Source organism: Mesocricetus auratus, unplaced genomic scaffold (genome assembly GCF_017639785.1).
Source record: "Mesocricetus auratus isolate SY011 unplaced genomic scaffold, BCM_Maur_2.0 Super-Scaffold_100040, whole genome shotgun sequence".
Classification (NCBI taxonomy): domain Eukaryota; kingdom Metazoa; phylum Chordata; class Mammalia; order Rodentia; family Cricetidae; genus Mesocricetus; species Mesocricetus auratus.
Genome location: NW_024429217.1, coordinates 5,263,019 through 5,277,553, shown reverse-complemented (window position 1 = coordinate 5,277,553; position 14,535 = coordinate 5,263,019). Strand labels below are relative to the sequence as shown.

Below are 14,535 nucleotides of genomic sequence, written 5' to 3'. Positions count from 1 at the left end.
GCTCACCATGCCCAGAGCCCAAGAAGAAGGGACAAAAGCTCCTGTTGGGCAGGTCTCCTCAGCCTAAACAGGAAGATGCCAGACGATGGGTCAATGCCGGGCCTGCACCTGGGTGAATGGGGCCAAGTGTCACTTCTGTGTGGTTGGTGAACTTGGTGGCTCCCCGCACTGCTGCCCTGAGAGCCTACGGAGACCTATGAGGACAAACCTTTCCCCTGTCCATGTCTGTCTCCCCTTTAAGATGAAGAGAAAGATGAACCATTTGCCTTTATATTTCATAGACTGAGTGACCATAGTAGCCAAAAGTCGTCAGCAAATTATTTGTGGAGTCAACGAATGACTCTTATTAGCGAGTCTTTTTGCAGTGTGTGGGGTGGATGGGGGCAGAGGCCGACCCTCAGTGTTGTTTCTCATGTGGCTCCATCTTGTGTTTTGGAGGTGGTCTCTCTTTTGCCTTCAAGTCTTTCGTTTGACTAATTAGCCCAGCTGGCCAGCTTAAAGGGTTACCGATCCTACCACGGGTTACTTAACTGTAAACCGTTACTGAGTTGTTCCTAGCTGGTCAGGTTGGTAACGGGGAGGGTGGACAGTTACCCTGAGATTATAGTTTTCAAACAAACAGCTGCCCAGTCTCCCCCCTTTCTTATGGCTGCTTCGGATTCTGCCTTTCCTACAGATCAGAAGCAAGAGGCTTGGAAAGGTAAGGAGAGGGCCAGGTGTGTCTTTCTCTTTGAATCGGGAAAGGCGCAATCTCATTACCTGTATGTCAAAATATTTTTTTTCCATTTGGGTTCACCTGGGAAGAGGCGGTAGTTGGCCACATCGGGAACTCCACAGCGAGGCCTCTTGATCACGTTCATCGTGTTCTGGTCCAACTTCCCAGTGACTTGGAGGCCAAAGAAAGATTGTAGCTCCTTAATCTTCCTGATCATGGGGTTATCTTCTCTTGCCACCATCTCACCAGCCTGGAGGCCTCCTTTCTGTGAGTAATACTTGTCAAGATATTCCTGAAATGGAGAGACAGGCTGACACATCCATGGTGTGGTTGGAGCTCATACTCAGCTAAGATAGGGGACAATATTCTTGATATAAAAATAGGGTATACATTCTTATTTTTAAAACAGTAGACATATTTGCATAGGTGAAACAAAATTATTAATGATTACCTGTGAGTACTGAAGTTTGTAGACTGTTATTCCACACGCCCTACAGTTTTGGAGTATGTGTGCGGTATACACGTGTGTGTGTGTGCAGGTGCACTTGCTTATGTGGGCTCCTGTGGAGACCACAGGTTGATGTTTGTAGGTCATTTTGGTCGCATAATGAAGAACGCATAATGTGTAATGTGAAATAAGTATTTTTTTTCTTCAGGAGGACTTAAATGCTTCAACCTCTCACTAGACAAAGAGGCCAATGTGTGGCCTGAAGATCTTAAGTAGGCTTGGTAGGTTGTGGGTGACCTTTGTTTTCAGAGGATGAATTTCCTGAAATATGTCCAATAACCAGTGAGGCAAAGAAAACAAGTCATAAATGATTAGGCTTTTTGCATATGAGGCTCAGGGACATTTGGAACATGGGGTGGAAAGCCTGGAAGAGAGAGAGTCCGAGGAGGAGTTGGGTGAAACAGTGTCCTTTGGATACAACAGGACCATTGCCTGTGACAGTTGCAACTACACAAAATCAAGCCGGGACACACTGCAGCATGGATGCAGGAGGATCGTGTGAGCCCTTCCCTAGCTGAGGTACTGACCAGGGATGGCTGCTGAGGGAGGAAGGGTCATTTTCTTTAGAGGTGTGAGGTGTGCCTCCTTGCGGGCTGACCCGTACGTCTGTGCATAGGAGTAGCACCAATTAGGTGCAGATGGTTAAGAGAGAGAGAGAGAGACAGAGAGAGACAGAGAAAGACAGAGACAGAGACACACACAGAGAGAGACAGAGACAGAGAGACAGAGACAGAGAGAAACACAGAGAGAGAGAGAGAGAGAGCAGACAGACAGACAGACAGACAGACAGACAGACAGACAGACAGACAGAGGAGGACATGAAGTTGGGAGTGAGACCGGGCAGGAATCCAGGAGGAGTCGGAAGGAGCAGTGGGAAATGAATATGGTCAGAATAGATTGCACACGTCTATGAAATCCTCAAAGAATAAAGACAATACTAACCCCTGCCCGACATGATCAAGTTTCACCTTCACATCTGACTTCAAACCCCTTAGGATACCTTGATCAGCACTGCTGTGGACGTTCCATTGGGATTAGGGAGACCTGAACTGCTCGGGGCTGCACAAATGCAGGGTTGAGGCCACGTTTGGTCCAGGAATTTCCCCCTGTTCAATGCAGCTACATAAGATTTAGATATCTTATGTTTAGTTTAGTTGATGAATTATTGTATGTCATTTTTATAAATATTTTATAGATTTATAAATGAAACATCTCTACATCAACCATAGATTTAATTATCCATAAATTATGCCTATTATGCTAATATGTTATATAAACAATTCATTTTAAATGTTGGAAGCAAGCTTAATGTTTTACAAATGGGGTTATGTTTGTTTTAGTGCTGGGGAGTGGACCTGGAGACTCTGGTTTGCTGTGCAAGTACTTTGCGGCTGGGCTACGTCCCACCAACACCCTTCAGAATTAGAGTGCGCGCAGTAAACCATGAAGGGAGGAAGGGATGCCTGAGTCTCAGTGTTGGTTGTCTGTGGGTGGCAACTGATACTCCGCCTTTCATGCTGTCTTATACCCACGTCTTCTGTGGTGAACCTGGCTGTTGTTATTGTTCAGGCTCTATTTCCTCATCTGCATCCTGTCTCTAAGAGCAGGTAACTATTTTTTTTTTTTTTTGGTTTTTATGAGACAAGGTTTCTCTGTATTGTTTTGGAGGTTGTCAGTCACAGAGATCCGCCTGCCTTTGCCTCCCGAGTGCTGGGATTAAAGGCGTGCACCACCACCGCCCGGCTAAGAGCAGGTAACTTTGCTGGTAATTGCGACCTCCGGAGGGGATCCCCGACCTGCGGGGATGAGGTGATGAGGGTGGCTACTAATTTGGTGGGTCTTCACGAGCAGATCCGATCTTAAAAGTAAACTTCAAGAGGTTAAGGAAAGCAGGCTCAAGACAACGTTCGCTGATCAAGAGCGTTTATTTTTGGGGTGAGATGGTTCTTATAGGAAGAGAATCTCAGGGGGCGGTACAAGCATGACAATCAAGTCTCAACTCAAATATACACCAAATAAGGTAAAGACGAAGCTGTAATTTTCCATCAGTTGCATTCCACAAATGCTTGTCAGCATAAGTCAGGTGCAAGAATTAGGGAGGGGTAAAAGGTATTCAAAGGAACACTTTAACCTTTTGTTAACAAAGACAATTGCTCTATAAGGGTTACTTCTGCCTATCATTGTGGTAAAAGCATCCAAAGGAACACATTAACCCTTTGCCAACAAAGGCAATTGTTCTATAAGGGTTACTTCCCCCTGGCTAGGCGGGTGGGCTGCCCTGTGTAAATTTAACTTTTGTGGTTAACTTTTTCCTTTGTCTCAAGGGCATGTGTGCCCGTAGTCACGAAGGCAGAAGGCCAAGAAATGGCTGACAGACTCCATTTTGTTCAAGGTTCTTGCAGTCCCCAACAGGTAATCGCCCCTTCAGAAGTTTAGCTCAGGAGCTAGAGGGTTGGTCCGGCAGGTAAGAGTGCTTTTTGCTCTTCCAGAGGACCTGAGTTTGGTTCCCAGCACCCAGGTTGGGTGGTTCACAACCACCTATAACACCAGCTCCTGGAGATCTGACTCCCTTTGTGAGCACACTCATACAAACACATACATGTAAGTAAAAATGGATCTGAAACAGCTTTTTCAAAAGTTTAGGCGTTTCAGCTTGGATGAGGAGCTCCGACACTGGGCCTTTCAGCTTGGATGAGGAGCTCCGACACTGGGCCTTTCAGCTTGGATGAGGAGCTCCGACCCTCGGCGACTCTGAGCCAGACTCCACCCCCATCTGTGACAGGGTTTTTATTTTTGCTTTTCTTCTTTCTTTCTTCTTGAGAAGGAGGCTGCATCGAGGGCTTCTGGTTTGTGTGCAAGCAGATGCTGTGGCAGCTTGAAGTGATGTCTGAACTATGCTCCCTGGAGAAGAGAGAACCGCGCCTGAGGCCGGACGCTCTGAATTCCTGAGATGGTCTCAGTTTCAAGTATTTTTCCCCCTTGTTTGAGAATGTTCTGTACTTGGCGTTCTGATATCTGCCATAGATGTGACCATAGAAGGGGGTATTTACGATAAAATAGGCAAATCGCGCGTTTACTGCTACTGCTAAAGTGACACAGCCACAAACAAGGACACAGGGAAGCCAGTGAGAGGTTATTAAAGACTCAGCTAGCAAGAGCACTAACGCATTTGTACAAACCCCTAAAACCATGCAAAAAAGTCCTAAAAATCCTCAGAATTTTACATACTGACGGGATCATATGGGGGAGGAGTAAACACTGGCCTGAGGCCCCCACCCTTGGCATACAAGGGGAGTCAATGCTCTCAGTGGTGCAGTCCCTGGTAGGTTGGCCTTGCTTCCTGGACAGCACCACACCTGTGAGTGTATGGACGGCACCACACCTGTGAGTGTATGGACGGCACCACACCTGTGAGTGTATGGACGGCGTCACACCTGTGAGTGTATGGACGGCGTCACACCTGTGAGTGTATGGACGGCACCACACCTGTGAGTGTATGGACGGCACCACACCTGTGAGTGTATGGGCAGCACTGAGTGACTTAGAAATGTGAACCTGGGGTGGGGGGTGTTGACAGGATGGGGGAGGATGTGGTTGAAATATATTGTTTTGCATGTATGAAATTCTCAAAGAATAAATAGAAACTTAGAAAAAGCAAACCTCAAATGAAAGGCAGGCCCTTGCTTGCCTTGTCCAAAGCCTCACCCCGAGTTAACGGGAGTTGATTTGAAAGCTACAGACCAAAGAATTAACAGTGTCTACAACCTGATGATGGGACTCAGAGCATTTCTTTTTTGATTATAGTTTTTACAAGTTTTCTCCTATGAGTCTACACAATGTTTATGTTTTTTCTTTTCCTTTAAAATATGCTTGGGTTGCCAAACCTTTAATGAAATAAACTCAGAAGTTCCTCATACTTAATAAAAGAAGAAAACCTTGCCAGTGAAACGGCACCAAGGAGGTGATTTGGTGATTTCCTTGGGCAAAGTACGAAGCGCTGCTTTGGAGGACTGTCATATATGAAGTCAGGCGGAGTCTGCCGCAGAGTCTGGGCACGTTCTTGCCAGAGCTGTTCACAAGGCCTTGGCACCCTTTCTGGAGCCAAGATGTTCCCTTTGACACCTAGAGGTACGCTTAGAACTGTCCTGTTTCATAGGCCACACTTTGATGTTGTCCCTTGGCCACAGGGCTCCAGTTTCAATGCCCCTCCCCACACCTCCCGGCTAGTCACATCACTAAGTTTTAGCATCCTCTACCCTCGTCCAGTGTTTAGCGGATAAAAGCAACAGAGGCTAAGAGGGCCTGTTTCTGCTGGCTGGTGGTCCAGTCTCCCTGCCAACATCTTAGGACATTTAGAGATAGTGCCACCCGCCTCCCCCCGAGCGGAATGGCCAGGGTATGCTTTCTTCAACACTCAAGCTAAGAGCCATCGAGAGAGATCTGTAAGGACTTTGGTACTGTCTGAATGCAGGCAGTACACAAACAGGCCAGGGCAAGTCTTTGGATTTCTCTTACTTTAGTTTGCTTGCCAGCTCCAGCCTTCCCAACTGCCTTACCTACTGAGCACACCAGTGTGAGGGTAACACTCTGTGTCTTTAACTAAAGAAAATGCACAGGGAAGTGGTAACTTACCTATGCTCAAGAGGTTTGTTACTTTTTTGATAATTAAAATGTTTTTTTTTTTTTTTTTTTACGAGACAGGGTTTCTCTGTATTGTTTCGGGAGAGATCCGCCTGCCTCTGCCTCCCGAGTGCTGGGATTAAAGGCGTGCACCACCACCGCCCGGCCCGATAATTAAAATGTTTTAAATGTATTTCTGTTTTATGTGTATGTGTGTGTCCCTGAGTGAACTTAAGTGCAGGCAGGTGCCTGTAGAGGCTGGAAGAGGCCATCAGATGCTCTGGACTGGAGCTACAAGGCAGTTGTGAGTGACCGTGTGGATGCTGATTGAGAGCTGAGCTCTGAGCCATCTCTTTAGTCCCCATTTATAACTCTTTTAAAATAAAGTTAGGGAAATAGCATAAAAGCCAAAATGCTTTTATGGTATAATATTCGGTGAGAAAAGTAGAGGCCAAAATTTAAACATAATAACAATTAAAAACCATTTATCATAGAAAAGAAAATGGTACCAATGGTTCCATAATCTGGGAGTTTCTTTTGGATGGTTTAACTTTCATAATCGTGTGGTAAATGAGAATTTATACTATTTTTAGAGACACTTTAGAGGCTTGTTTTAAATACTGTCAATAGCAGCAGGCTGAGTTAAGGAGCTTTGACTTTACGGCGGTGTGAGAGTGATGTCCTCTGAGTGCAAACCACACTTCAGAATTTCCCTCTTGGTCTTTTCCTAGGCGGGCAGTGTGTGGTGAGGCACTCCGTCTGGATCCTGTGCCTCAGCCGTGATCACAGCTCCCAGCCACACAGTAGCAAGCTAGATACCAGCTGGGACACGGTTGGCTCTGCGGCCAAACAATGGTTCTTGGTAAGCTGCTGGACTCATGTATTTTGAATCTATGATGAGGTTATCAAGATACAACACAACCATGGACAAAGAAACATCTGCACTACTTTAAAAAGCAAATAGTTATTATTCCACCCCACCCCTCGCCCGTGTGTATTGCTGAGGATTGAAGGAAGGACCTCAGGCGTGTTAGGCAAATGCTCTACTTCTGGGCTGTATCCCCAGCTCCACTTATATTAAATCTACAGCCCCATTCTACCATGTCAAAGCCCTAACGCAGATCAACAAACCAGGATTTCAGGACACAACTGGACATCAAATAAATCAAGAACTGTTTAAGCTCCCCAGTGCAGATGTTTATGTCTGTGGGTTTGGGGGTGCAGACGTCTGCAGTTGTTATTTCTTGGCTAGCGATTTAGAAAGATCAGAGCAGTGTGAAAGATGCTTCCTGGTTGCCCATGATCTAGTGACCTCTTCCACACAGTGATCACACCCCACTCTCCTCTCTCTGTGCTGGAACGTGAGAATACTCTTGTCAGCCTGCCCTGTCTCCAGGATTTTCCAGGGCAAGCTCACTGAGGCTCATTCCAGACGTGGCTGTCTCTGAGAGGCTTCCCCGGACGGCCCGCTGCCATCAATCTGTTTCTGATCTCTCTTCCCACTTTTGGAAACAGGCTGTGCTCTTGAGTGACAGGTCTGCCTCCTCACTGACCCTCCTGTCAGTACCACGCATGCTCCTCACCCGTGCTTTGTGGCATGTATCGTCCAGAGGCAATCGGTAACAGTACAAGCTGCTAGCTTGCATTTGTGATCCTGTAAGCTCACAAGGCCGGTGGATATTTCTGTAAGCTACAAGGTGGCACATAAAATCATTTCTAGTTTCTGGGCTTAGCATGAGAGGTCTGTCCTCATCTTTGTGGCCGGCCTCCTAAAGAAAACGCTCTTCCCAGAGCGGATGATCTGTGTGCCAGGTGACAAGGTATGGGCGAGTTTACATGACCCCAAGGGCACAACAGAGACTTACAGAGAGAGAATGAAATAAGGGTGTCTTCACAGCCCCGGCACCCCAGTTACACCATTCTTTTGAAATGTGCCCCTACCCCACAGCTGGTGAGAGCAGCCAGGATGGCTCCACCAAAACTTTCTGACCTTAGTCCCATTTAGAGTGGGACCATCTTATTCCCTCTGTAAAGGGCGGTGGTCAATGGTTTTGATTCTGCAGACAGTAGTAGACACTGTAGCACAAGAGCCTGTAGTCTAATGGTCTGGCCAGGATGTCAGGTAGAATGACATTTGTCCAAACCCTGGCTCAGAGCTGTTCTGGCTGAACACCACCTGCTGGGTGAGCACCAGGAAGTGGATATGTGTGGCAAAAGCTTTATAGTTTCTGAATTACAGATGCATGAATCTGGAGGGGAACTACAGTTGGAGGGAAAGGACCCACAAAGAGTACAAGTAAAACACAATTTATAATCTTAGTACCTGGAGCTACTTTGAATTGATTTTGTCTACACATGGGCTCTAGTTAAAAAAAATTCAACTCAAGTGGGCATCTACTATTGATGTGGACATCTACTATGGATGTGGGCATCTACTTTGGATGTGGGCATCTACTGTTGATGTGGGCATCTGCTGTTGATGTGGACATCTACTATGGATGTGGGCATCTACTGTTGATGTGGACATCTACTATTGATGTGGACATCTACTGTTGATGTGGACATCTACTATTGATGTGGACATCTACTGTTGATGTGGGCATCTACTGTTGATGTGGGCATCTACTGTTGACGTGGGCATCTGCTGTTGACGTGGGCATCTACTTTGGATGTGGACATCTACTGTTGATGTGGGCATCTACTGTTGATGTGGACATCTACTGTTGATGTGGGCATCTACTGTTGACGTGGGCATCTACTGTTGACGTGGGCATCTGCTGTTGACGTGGGCATCTACTTTGGATGTGGACATCTGCTGTTGACGTGGGCATCTACTTTGGATGTGGACATCTGCTGTTGACGTGGGCATCTACTTTGGATGTGGACATCTACTGTTGATGTGGACATCTACTTTGGATGTGGACATCTACTTTGGATGTGGGCATCTACTGTTGATGTGGGCATCTACTGTTGATGTGGATATCTACTATGGATGTGGATATCTACTATGGATGTGGACATCTGCTGTTGATGTGGGCATCTACTTTGGATGTGGGCATCTACTGTTGATGTGGGCATCTACTGTTGACGTGGGCATCTGCCGTGGAAGTGGACATCTACGTTGAGCTGATCTTGCTTATTTATATTCACAGCAAATGCTCCCTGAATTCTCTTGTGTTATAAGAGAAACTGACCAGCTGCAATAAGTAAGTGGAAAAACAATTGGTAGGGATAGTCCAGGGAACATAGGTGACAGATCGCTATCCCTTAGGCCCAAGCTGGCTACGTGTGCATCTGGACAGGACAGTAGCCCCCAGGCAGAGATGGAGTCACACACACGCTGCAGTTTCATCGGACTCCCACGAGAGACCCAGGTGGGACATCTACAAATAGCTTATATTATAGCTAGCCATTCTGGCTCTAGAAATCTGTTCCTACAGGCTACGATTCACTGTTCTCCTTTAACCAACTTCTCTGTATTAGGATGATTTTCAGCCACAAAATCTTCACAAAATTCTAACGTAATTGGCTGTGCCAGATCCTTCACACCTCAGTCAGTTCTTTCGGATCCCAGTCAGGTGCAAGAAGCCACGAGAGGGAAAGGGAAGTTGAAGTAAGGTTGTGGAGAAACACAGCTTAGGGAGGAAAGACCTCTGATGAGAAGAAAGCTTGGCCTGTCTTAAATTCTGACCATGGTGGCCTTTAGCACAAAAGCCGTTTTTCACAATGTGAACCCAAGAAGCTTTCTGCTTGTGGCTGCGGAGCAGCCAGCCCAGAATTCACAGCCTGCCCCGAGCACCCAGCCTAGAATTCACAGCCTGCCCCGAGCACCCCACCTAGAATTCGCAGCCTGCCCCAGACTTTACATTTCCCAACTTGTTTTTCTTCAAATGCTCGTTTTTTGAATTTTGCATGTTGTATCATTCCACTCTTCTGTATAATGAGATACACCTATGCAGATAATTATTCAGCCATTAATTCATCCACGCAACTAACACGTGTACCTAATAAGCACCAAGCACAGATCTTACATGGTGCAGTTGTTCAGGCTTCTGTGGAGTTAAAGTGATTTTTAAGAAGAATAGGTTTTTGTTGGGGGCTCTGGGTTAGGAGTAGGATAAGGGAACAGGACAGGGTCACAAACCTGTGCGATGTGGTAGCTGCTCCTGGAGGTCCTAGGGGCGGCTGCAAATAGTGTAGGGGCTGCAGTGGCAAACTTTAGAGCTGCAACAAGGACAGCAAGGCCAGAGGCTGGTAGCACCTTCATCTCCCCTCGGTCGCTCGGTAACTGTGTCAGCCCGGGGAACGGCAGGCAGTGCACTTCTGCACCTGGACCTGAGCTCCTTTTATAGAATCACACAGGGCTGGCCCCTGCAAGTGATGATTCATGTCTCAAATGGTAATTACACAGCTCGATTCTCTCCCTGATGATGGGGTAACAGCCATGCACAGGGATCAGGGAAAGCTTCATTCTTTGTGACTGACCAAGTCAAAAAGAAGAGAAACGGTCACTTCTAATGAAACTTGTTAGCTATGTACACTAATTGGGGTGAGCTTGATTGATTTGACTCCCACCCAACTGAAACATCTGATTGGTCCTATTTTTGGACCCCTCTTCAATTCTTATTACAGAAAAAGTAGGGGCCAGTGACTCTTTCCTGAGCCTTTCCTTGCACCTGCCGTCAGGCTTGATGACCTGGGTCTCTGGGACCCACATGGTGGAAGGGGAGGATGAGTCTTCCAAGTGGGCCTCTGAGTTCTACATGCATGCCACAGCACCTTCTGCATGTCCCCCCATGAGCACACGAATAAACAAATACAATTTTAAAAATGAAAAAATTAAATGGTTAAAGCAGTTGAGCTATCTACACATTCAGGCCATCCTGTGTCTGCATCTCCCATGATGCTTCTCAGGAGAGGGTGCTGCTGCAGCAGCTCCTGCTGCTGTTGGTGCTTCTAAGACACACAAAGTCTCGAGTCATCAAGGCAACTCTATGTGACACCATGCCAGTGAGGGTGGAAAGCCAAACATAACTGCCAGAAGACTTTTCGATGAAATAACACCAGAGTGATGTGGAATGTTAATTTATGTTACAGTCATTTATGCTGTGGAATGTTTGTTTAATGATGCAAAGCTGCATGCTTTTGTGTTGCATTTGTTTAACTCTGTGAAGCTGTGCTGCTTTGCCTGCCAAAAACACCTGATTGGTCTAATAAAGAGCTGAGAGGTCAGTAGTGAGGCAGGAGAAAGGATAGGCAGGGAGAGAATAAATAGAAGGAGAAATCTGGGAAGGGAAGGTCATGGAACGAGAAAAGGAGGAGCGAGGACGTCAGGGACCAGCCACCCAGCTACACAGCAAACCAGGGAGTAAGAAGTAAAGGAAGGTATACAGAATAGAGAAAGATAAAAGCCCAGAGGCAGAAGGTAGATGGATAATTGAAGTGAAGAAAAGCTGGATAGAAACAAGCCAAGCTAAGGCCAGACATTCATAAGCAAAAATAAGTCTCTGTGTATTTATTTGGGAGCTGGGTGGTGGGCCCCCCGAAAGTCAAAGAGTAAAAACCAAACAACTACCTCAGATTTATGTTTGTTAACCAGAACATTAGACAAGATTTCCTATTTTCAGAGCATCCTGGTTAGCTGAAGTCATATTTGTGTGTGTCTTCCTGTTTGGAGCCCAGAAGACAATGTGTTTTAAACAAAGTTTCTCACTGTTACAGAGCTTGTAAACAAGCCAGGGTGGGCTCACCCTGGGCTCTGGGATGCCAATGCATGCCACCTTGCTTAGATTTTTGTTTGTTTGTTTTGGGGGATTAAAAACACTTACTTCATTCAGAGGCTTGGCTAAGGACTGCAGAGGGCTGTGTGATCATTGAGGCCTCCCTGTCACTAAGGGCCATGCCTGGCTTTTTAACATGGATTCTGTGGTGGTCCCAGGTCCTTATGCTTGCAGGCAAGTGTGTCACTCTTTGAGCCATCTCCTGAGTCCCTGGGGTCATATTCTTTGGTCTGATTCTGACTTTGAATCAATGGTAACACTGGGAAAGGTTTGTGGGCCGTAAAGACTGGGGCTAAATTGCAAAGTGTTTCTTAGCAGCTTGAGTTTGAACAAATTATTTAATGTCTAGGAGCATTAGTTATTTGTTTTACATCTTCAGAGACTGACAGTGCTTGTGACAAGTGTAAGCTCGTCAGTGTTACAGGCAGCACTGGCTATCAAGCGGTATCTGCCAGTGCCACTTTGATTCTAGTACCCCAGGTCTGAGGAATGGATGGAGTCACTGTCGTTGGATGCAGAGAAAATGAAAAGCCAGGAAAACACGAGGGCGAGAAACTGGTATTTTATTGGTGATGAGAAGAGACAATGGGACAATGGGCACCTCAAACATAAAGGAGACAAACACTGAGTCCTCCCCAGCATGTCCTCCACACTGCACTGACTCCTCCCCAGCATGTCCTCCACACTGCACTGAGTCCTCCCCAGCATGTCCTCCACACTGCACTGAGTCCTCCTCACGTGATTCAAGGCGTCACCCATTCAGAGAAGTCTGTCCTGAGCATCCCACCACAGGAAAGCACCAGCTCTGGCCCTGGGTGACCCAAACCAATCCATTCTGCACCAAGCACCTTGTGCATTCTTCTCCTTTTATTCCAAACAAAAACCTCTTACCTCTGCCTCCCTCTCTGGTGCAGCACACTCCTGTGGCTTGCCCTGGCATGTACTCTGGACTGTGGCCCCTCCTCAACCCTGTACAGATTGTTTTTGCTTGTAGATACTTTTCACCCAGAGCAATTACTTGTTTTTGTTTTTTTCTTATTTATGCTCTTTTAAAGCTTTGCCAGTTCAGATCGCAATTCTGACTCATATGCATGTGATCTATCGGGTTGATTTATCTCCTTTGTCTGTGATATTTTCATATTTCAAATAGGGAAGGATGCCAACCTGTAAAGACTCATGTCACTGTAGAGTTAGTTCTTAGCCTAGTGCGGGCAAAGCGTTAGTGCACGTGAAGTCGGCTCTGCTGCCTTCTCTTTTGGTGCCTGGAGCCTGACTGGTGTTTAACAAACATGTTGGTGAGAGAATGGATAGAGCCCTGGGTCTCTCATCCTCAAGGTGTGGTTCCTGGATCCACGGCATCACCATCACCCGAGAACTTTTAAACTTGTAGTACGTACTCTCTGATCACTTCACACAGGAACACCACGTACTTAGATTAAATCCACCCTTCCCCAATTCAGCTCCTCTCAGATCCCCACCAGCGTGGTGTCCTCCCAACTTCATGTCCTCTACATTCTTTTGTTTTATAATGCACTGAGAGCAACAGGTGTTGTCTGTGTGCATGTGGATATAATCTTTAAAATTACATTTTAAGGTGCGTGCGTGCGTGCGTGTGTGTGTGTGTGTGTGTGTGTGTGTAGAGGTCATGTGCTTGTGTAGTCAGAGAACAATGTGTAGGAATCAGTGTCCTCTCTTTCTGTCATGTGGGTTCCAGGGATCAAACTCAGGTCATCAGACTTAGCTTAGCCACAAGCTTGCTTTACCCACTGACCCATCTAGCCAACCTCACTGTGCTCTTAACAAGCTCGCCAGGTAATTCTGATGCATGGTAGCATTGGAGAACCATTGCACTGGCTGGGTGACTACAATCATGGGGTCTGAGGTAAAGAAATAGGAATAAAATGTAAAAAAGATTAAGAACATGTCAGTCACAAGAAGTGTTGAATACTGTCTTTGCCTCTGGGCCTGCACGTTTTATTGTGAGAGCTGACATTTGAAAGTTGTTTGCACAGTCTTTTGTAAATAACTTATCACACTACCTCTTAGGGCACAGTGTGTGTCAAAGGCTTACTCTTGACGAATTCAAGGCTACACTCACGGTGTTACACACTCTGTTCCTTCTGCTGTCCTCTCCTGAATGGACGAGAGGGCACTGGAGCTACATCAGGCCTGTAAGGTCTGGAGAACAGCCGGTTTCTCAGGTGCGGACTTCATTTGATTTGTGTACCCTGGGATGAGCAAGACCCATCTCAAAAGGATAAAGAAAGAATACAGATTGAATAGCCTCCCTTGGCTAACTAAATTATAAGCTTCTTGATTGTTTGACAGTGAAAACAAACCACTTATGTTTGTTTAATATATGAATGAACATACAGAGTAATTATCACCTTTTGGTTTTGGAAGGTAAAAGACATTACAACAATCATTCAAAATTTGCAAGCCCTGGTGCCCTCTGCAGCCCTCCCGATGTACCTTCATAGTAGCTGCTGAATACGAACAAGGGGACAGTCTTGACATTTCCTTACATTGTCCTCTTATTTCCTCTCCAAGACGACCCCAGCAGAAAGGAACGCAGAGAGGCCAGGGGTCTTAGTTTGCTTTTTGTTGCCATGAAAACAACAGACCAAAATCAATTTAGGGGAGGGAAGGATTTGTTTGGCTTACTGCTTACAGCTCCATTGGACCTAAGGCTTGAGCTCAAAGCTGGGACTCCAGGCAGGAGATTATGGTGATATTTATGATTGATTAAAGCTTGACTGAGGATTCAGAAAAACAAAGTCAGACTCAAGCTATAGAGATCAGGTAGTGGTGATACACACCTTTAATCCCAGCAGCCAGAAGCTAAGAGGTGGTGATACACACCTTTAATCCTAGGACTCAGGATTAAGAGGTAGATGGATCTCTGTGAGTCC

At 46.2% G+C, this 14,535-nt stretch overlaps 1 protein-coding gene across 1 annotated transcript in view; it reads right to left on the bottom strand.

Annotated features, from left to right (window-relative positions):
* The window catches only part of Mmp20 (matrix metallopeptidase 20), a 41,888-nt gene extending 31,775 nt beyond the window's left edge, over window positions 1-10,113 (bottom strand). The window contains exons 1-2 of the mRNA XM_040734773.1: window positions 9,988-10,113; window positions 760-1,007 (exon numbers count right to left, since the gene is read on the bottom strand). Of these exons, the coding sequence (XP_040590707.1) occupies window positions 760-1,007; window positions 9,988-10,110 (371 nt within the window). The 5' untranslated portion in view covers window positions 10,111-10,113. The remainder of the gene's footprint in view (window positions 1-759; window positions 1,008-9,987) is intronic.
* Between the last annotated feature and the right edge of the window lie 4,422 nt (window positions 10,114-14,535).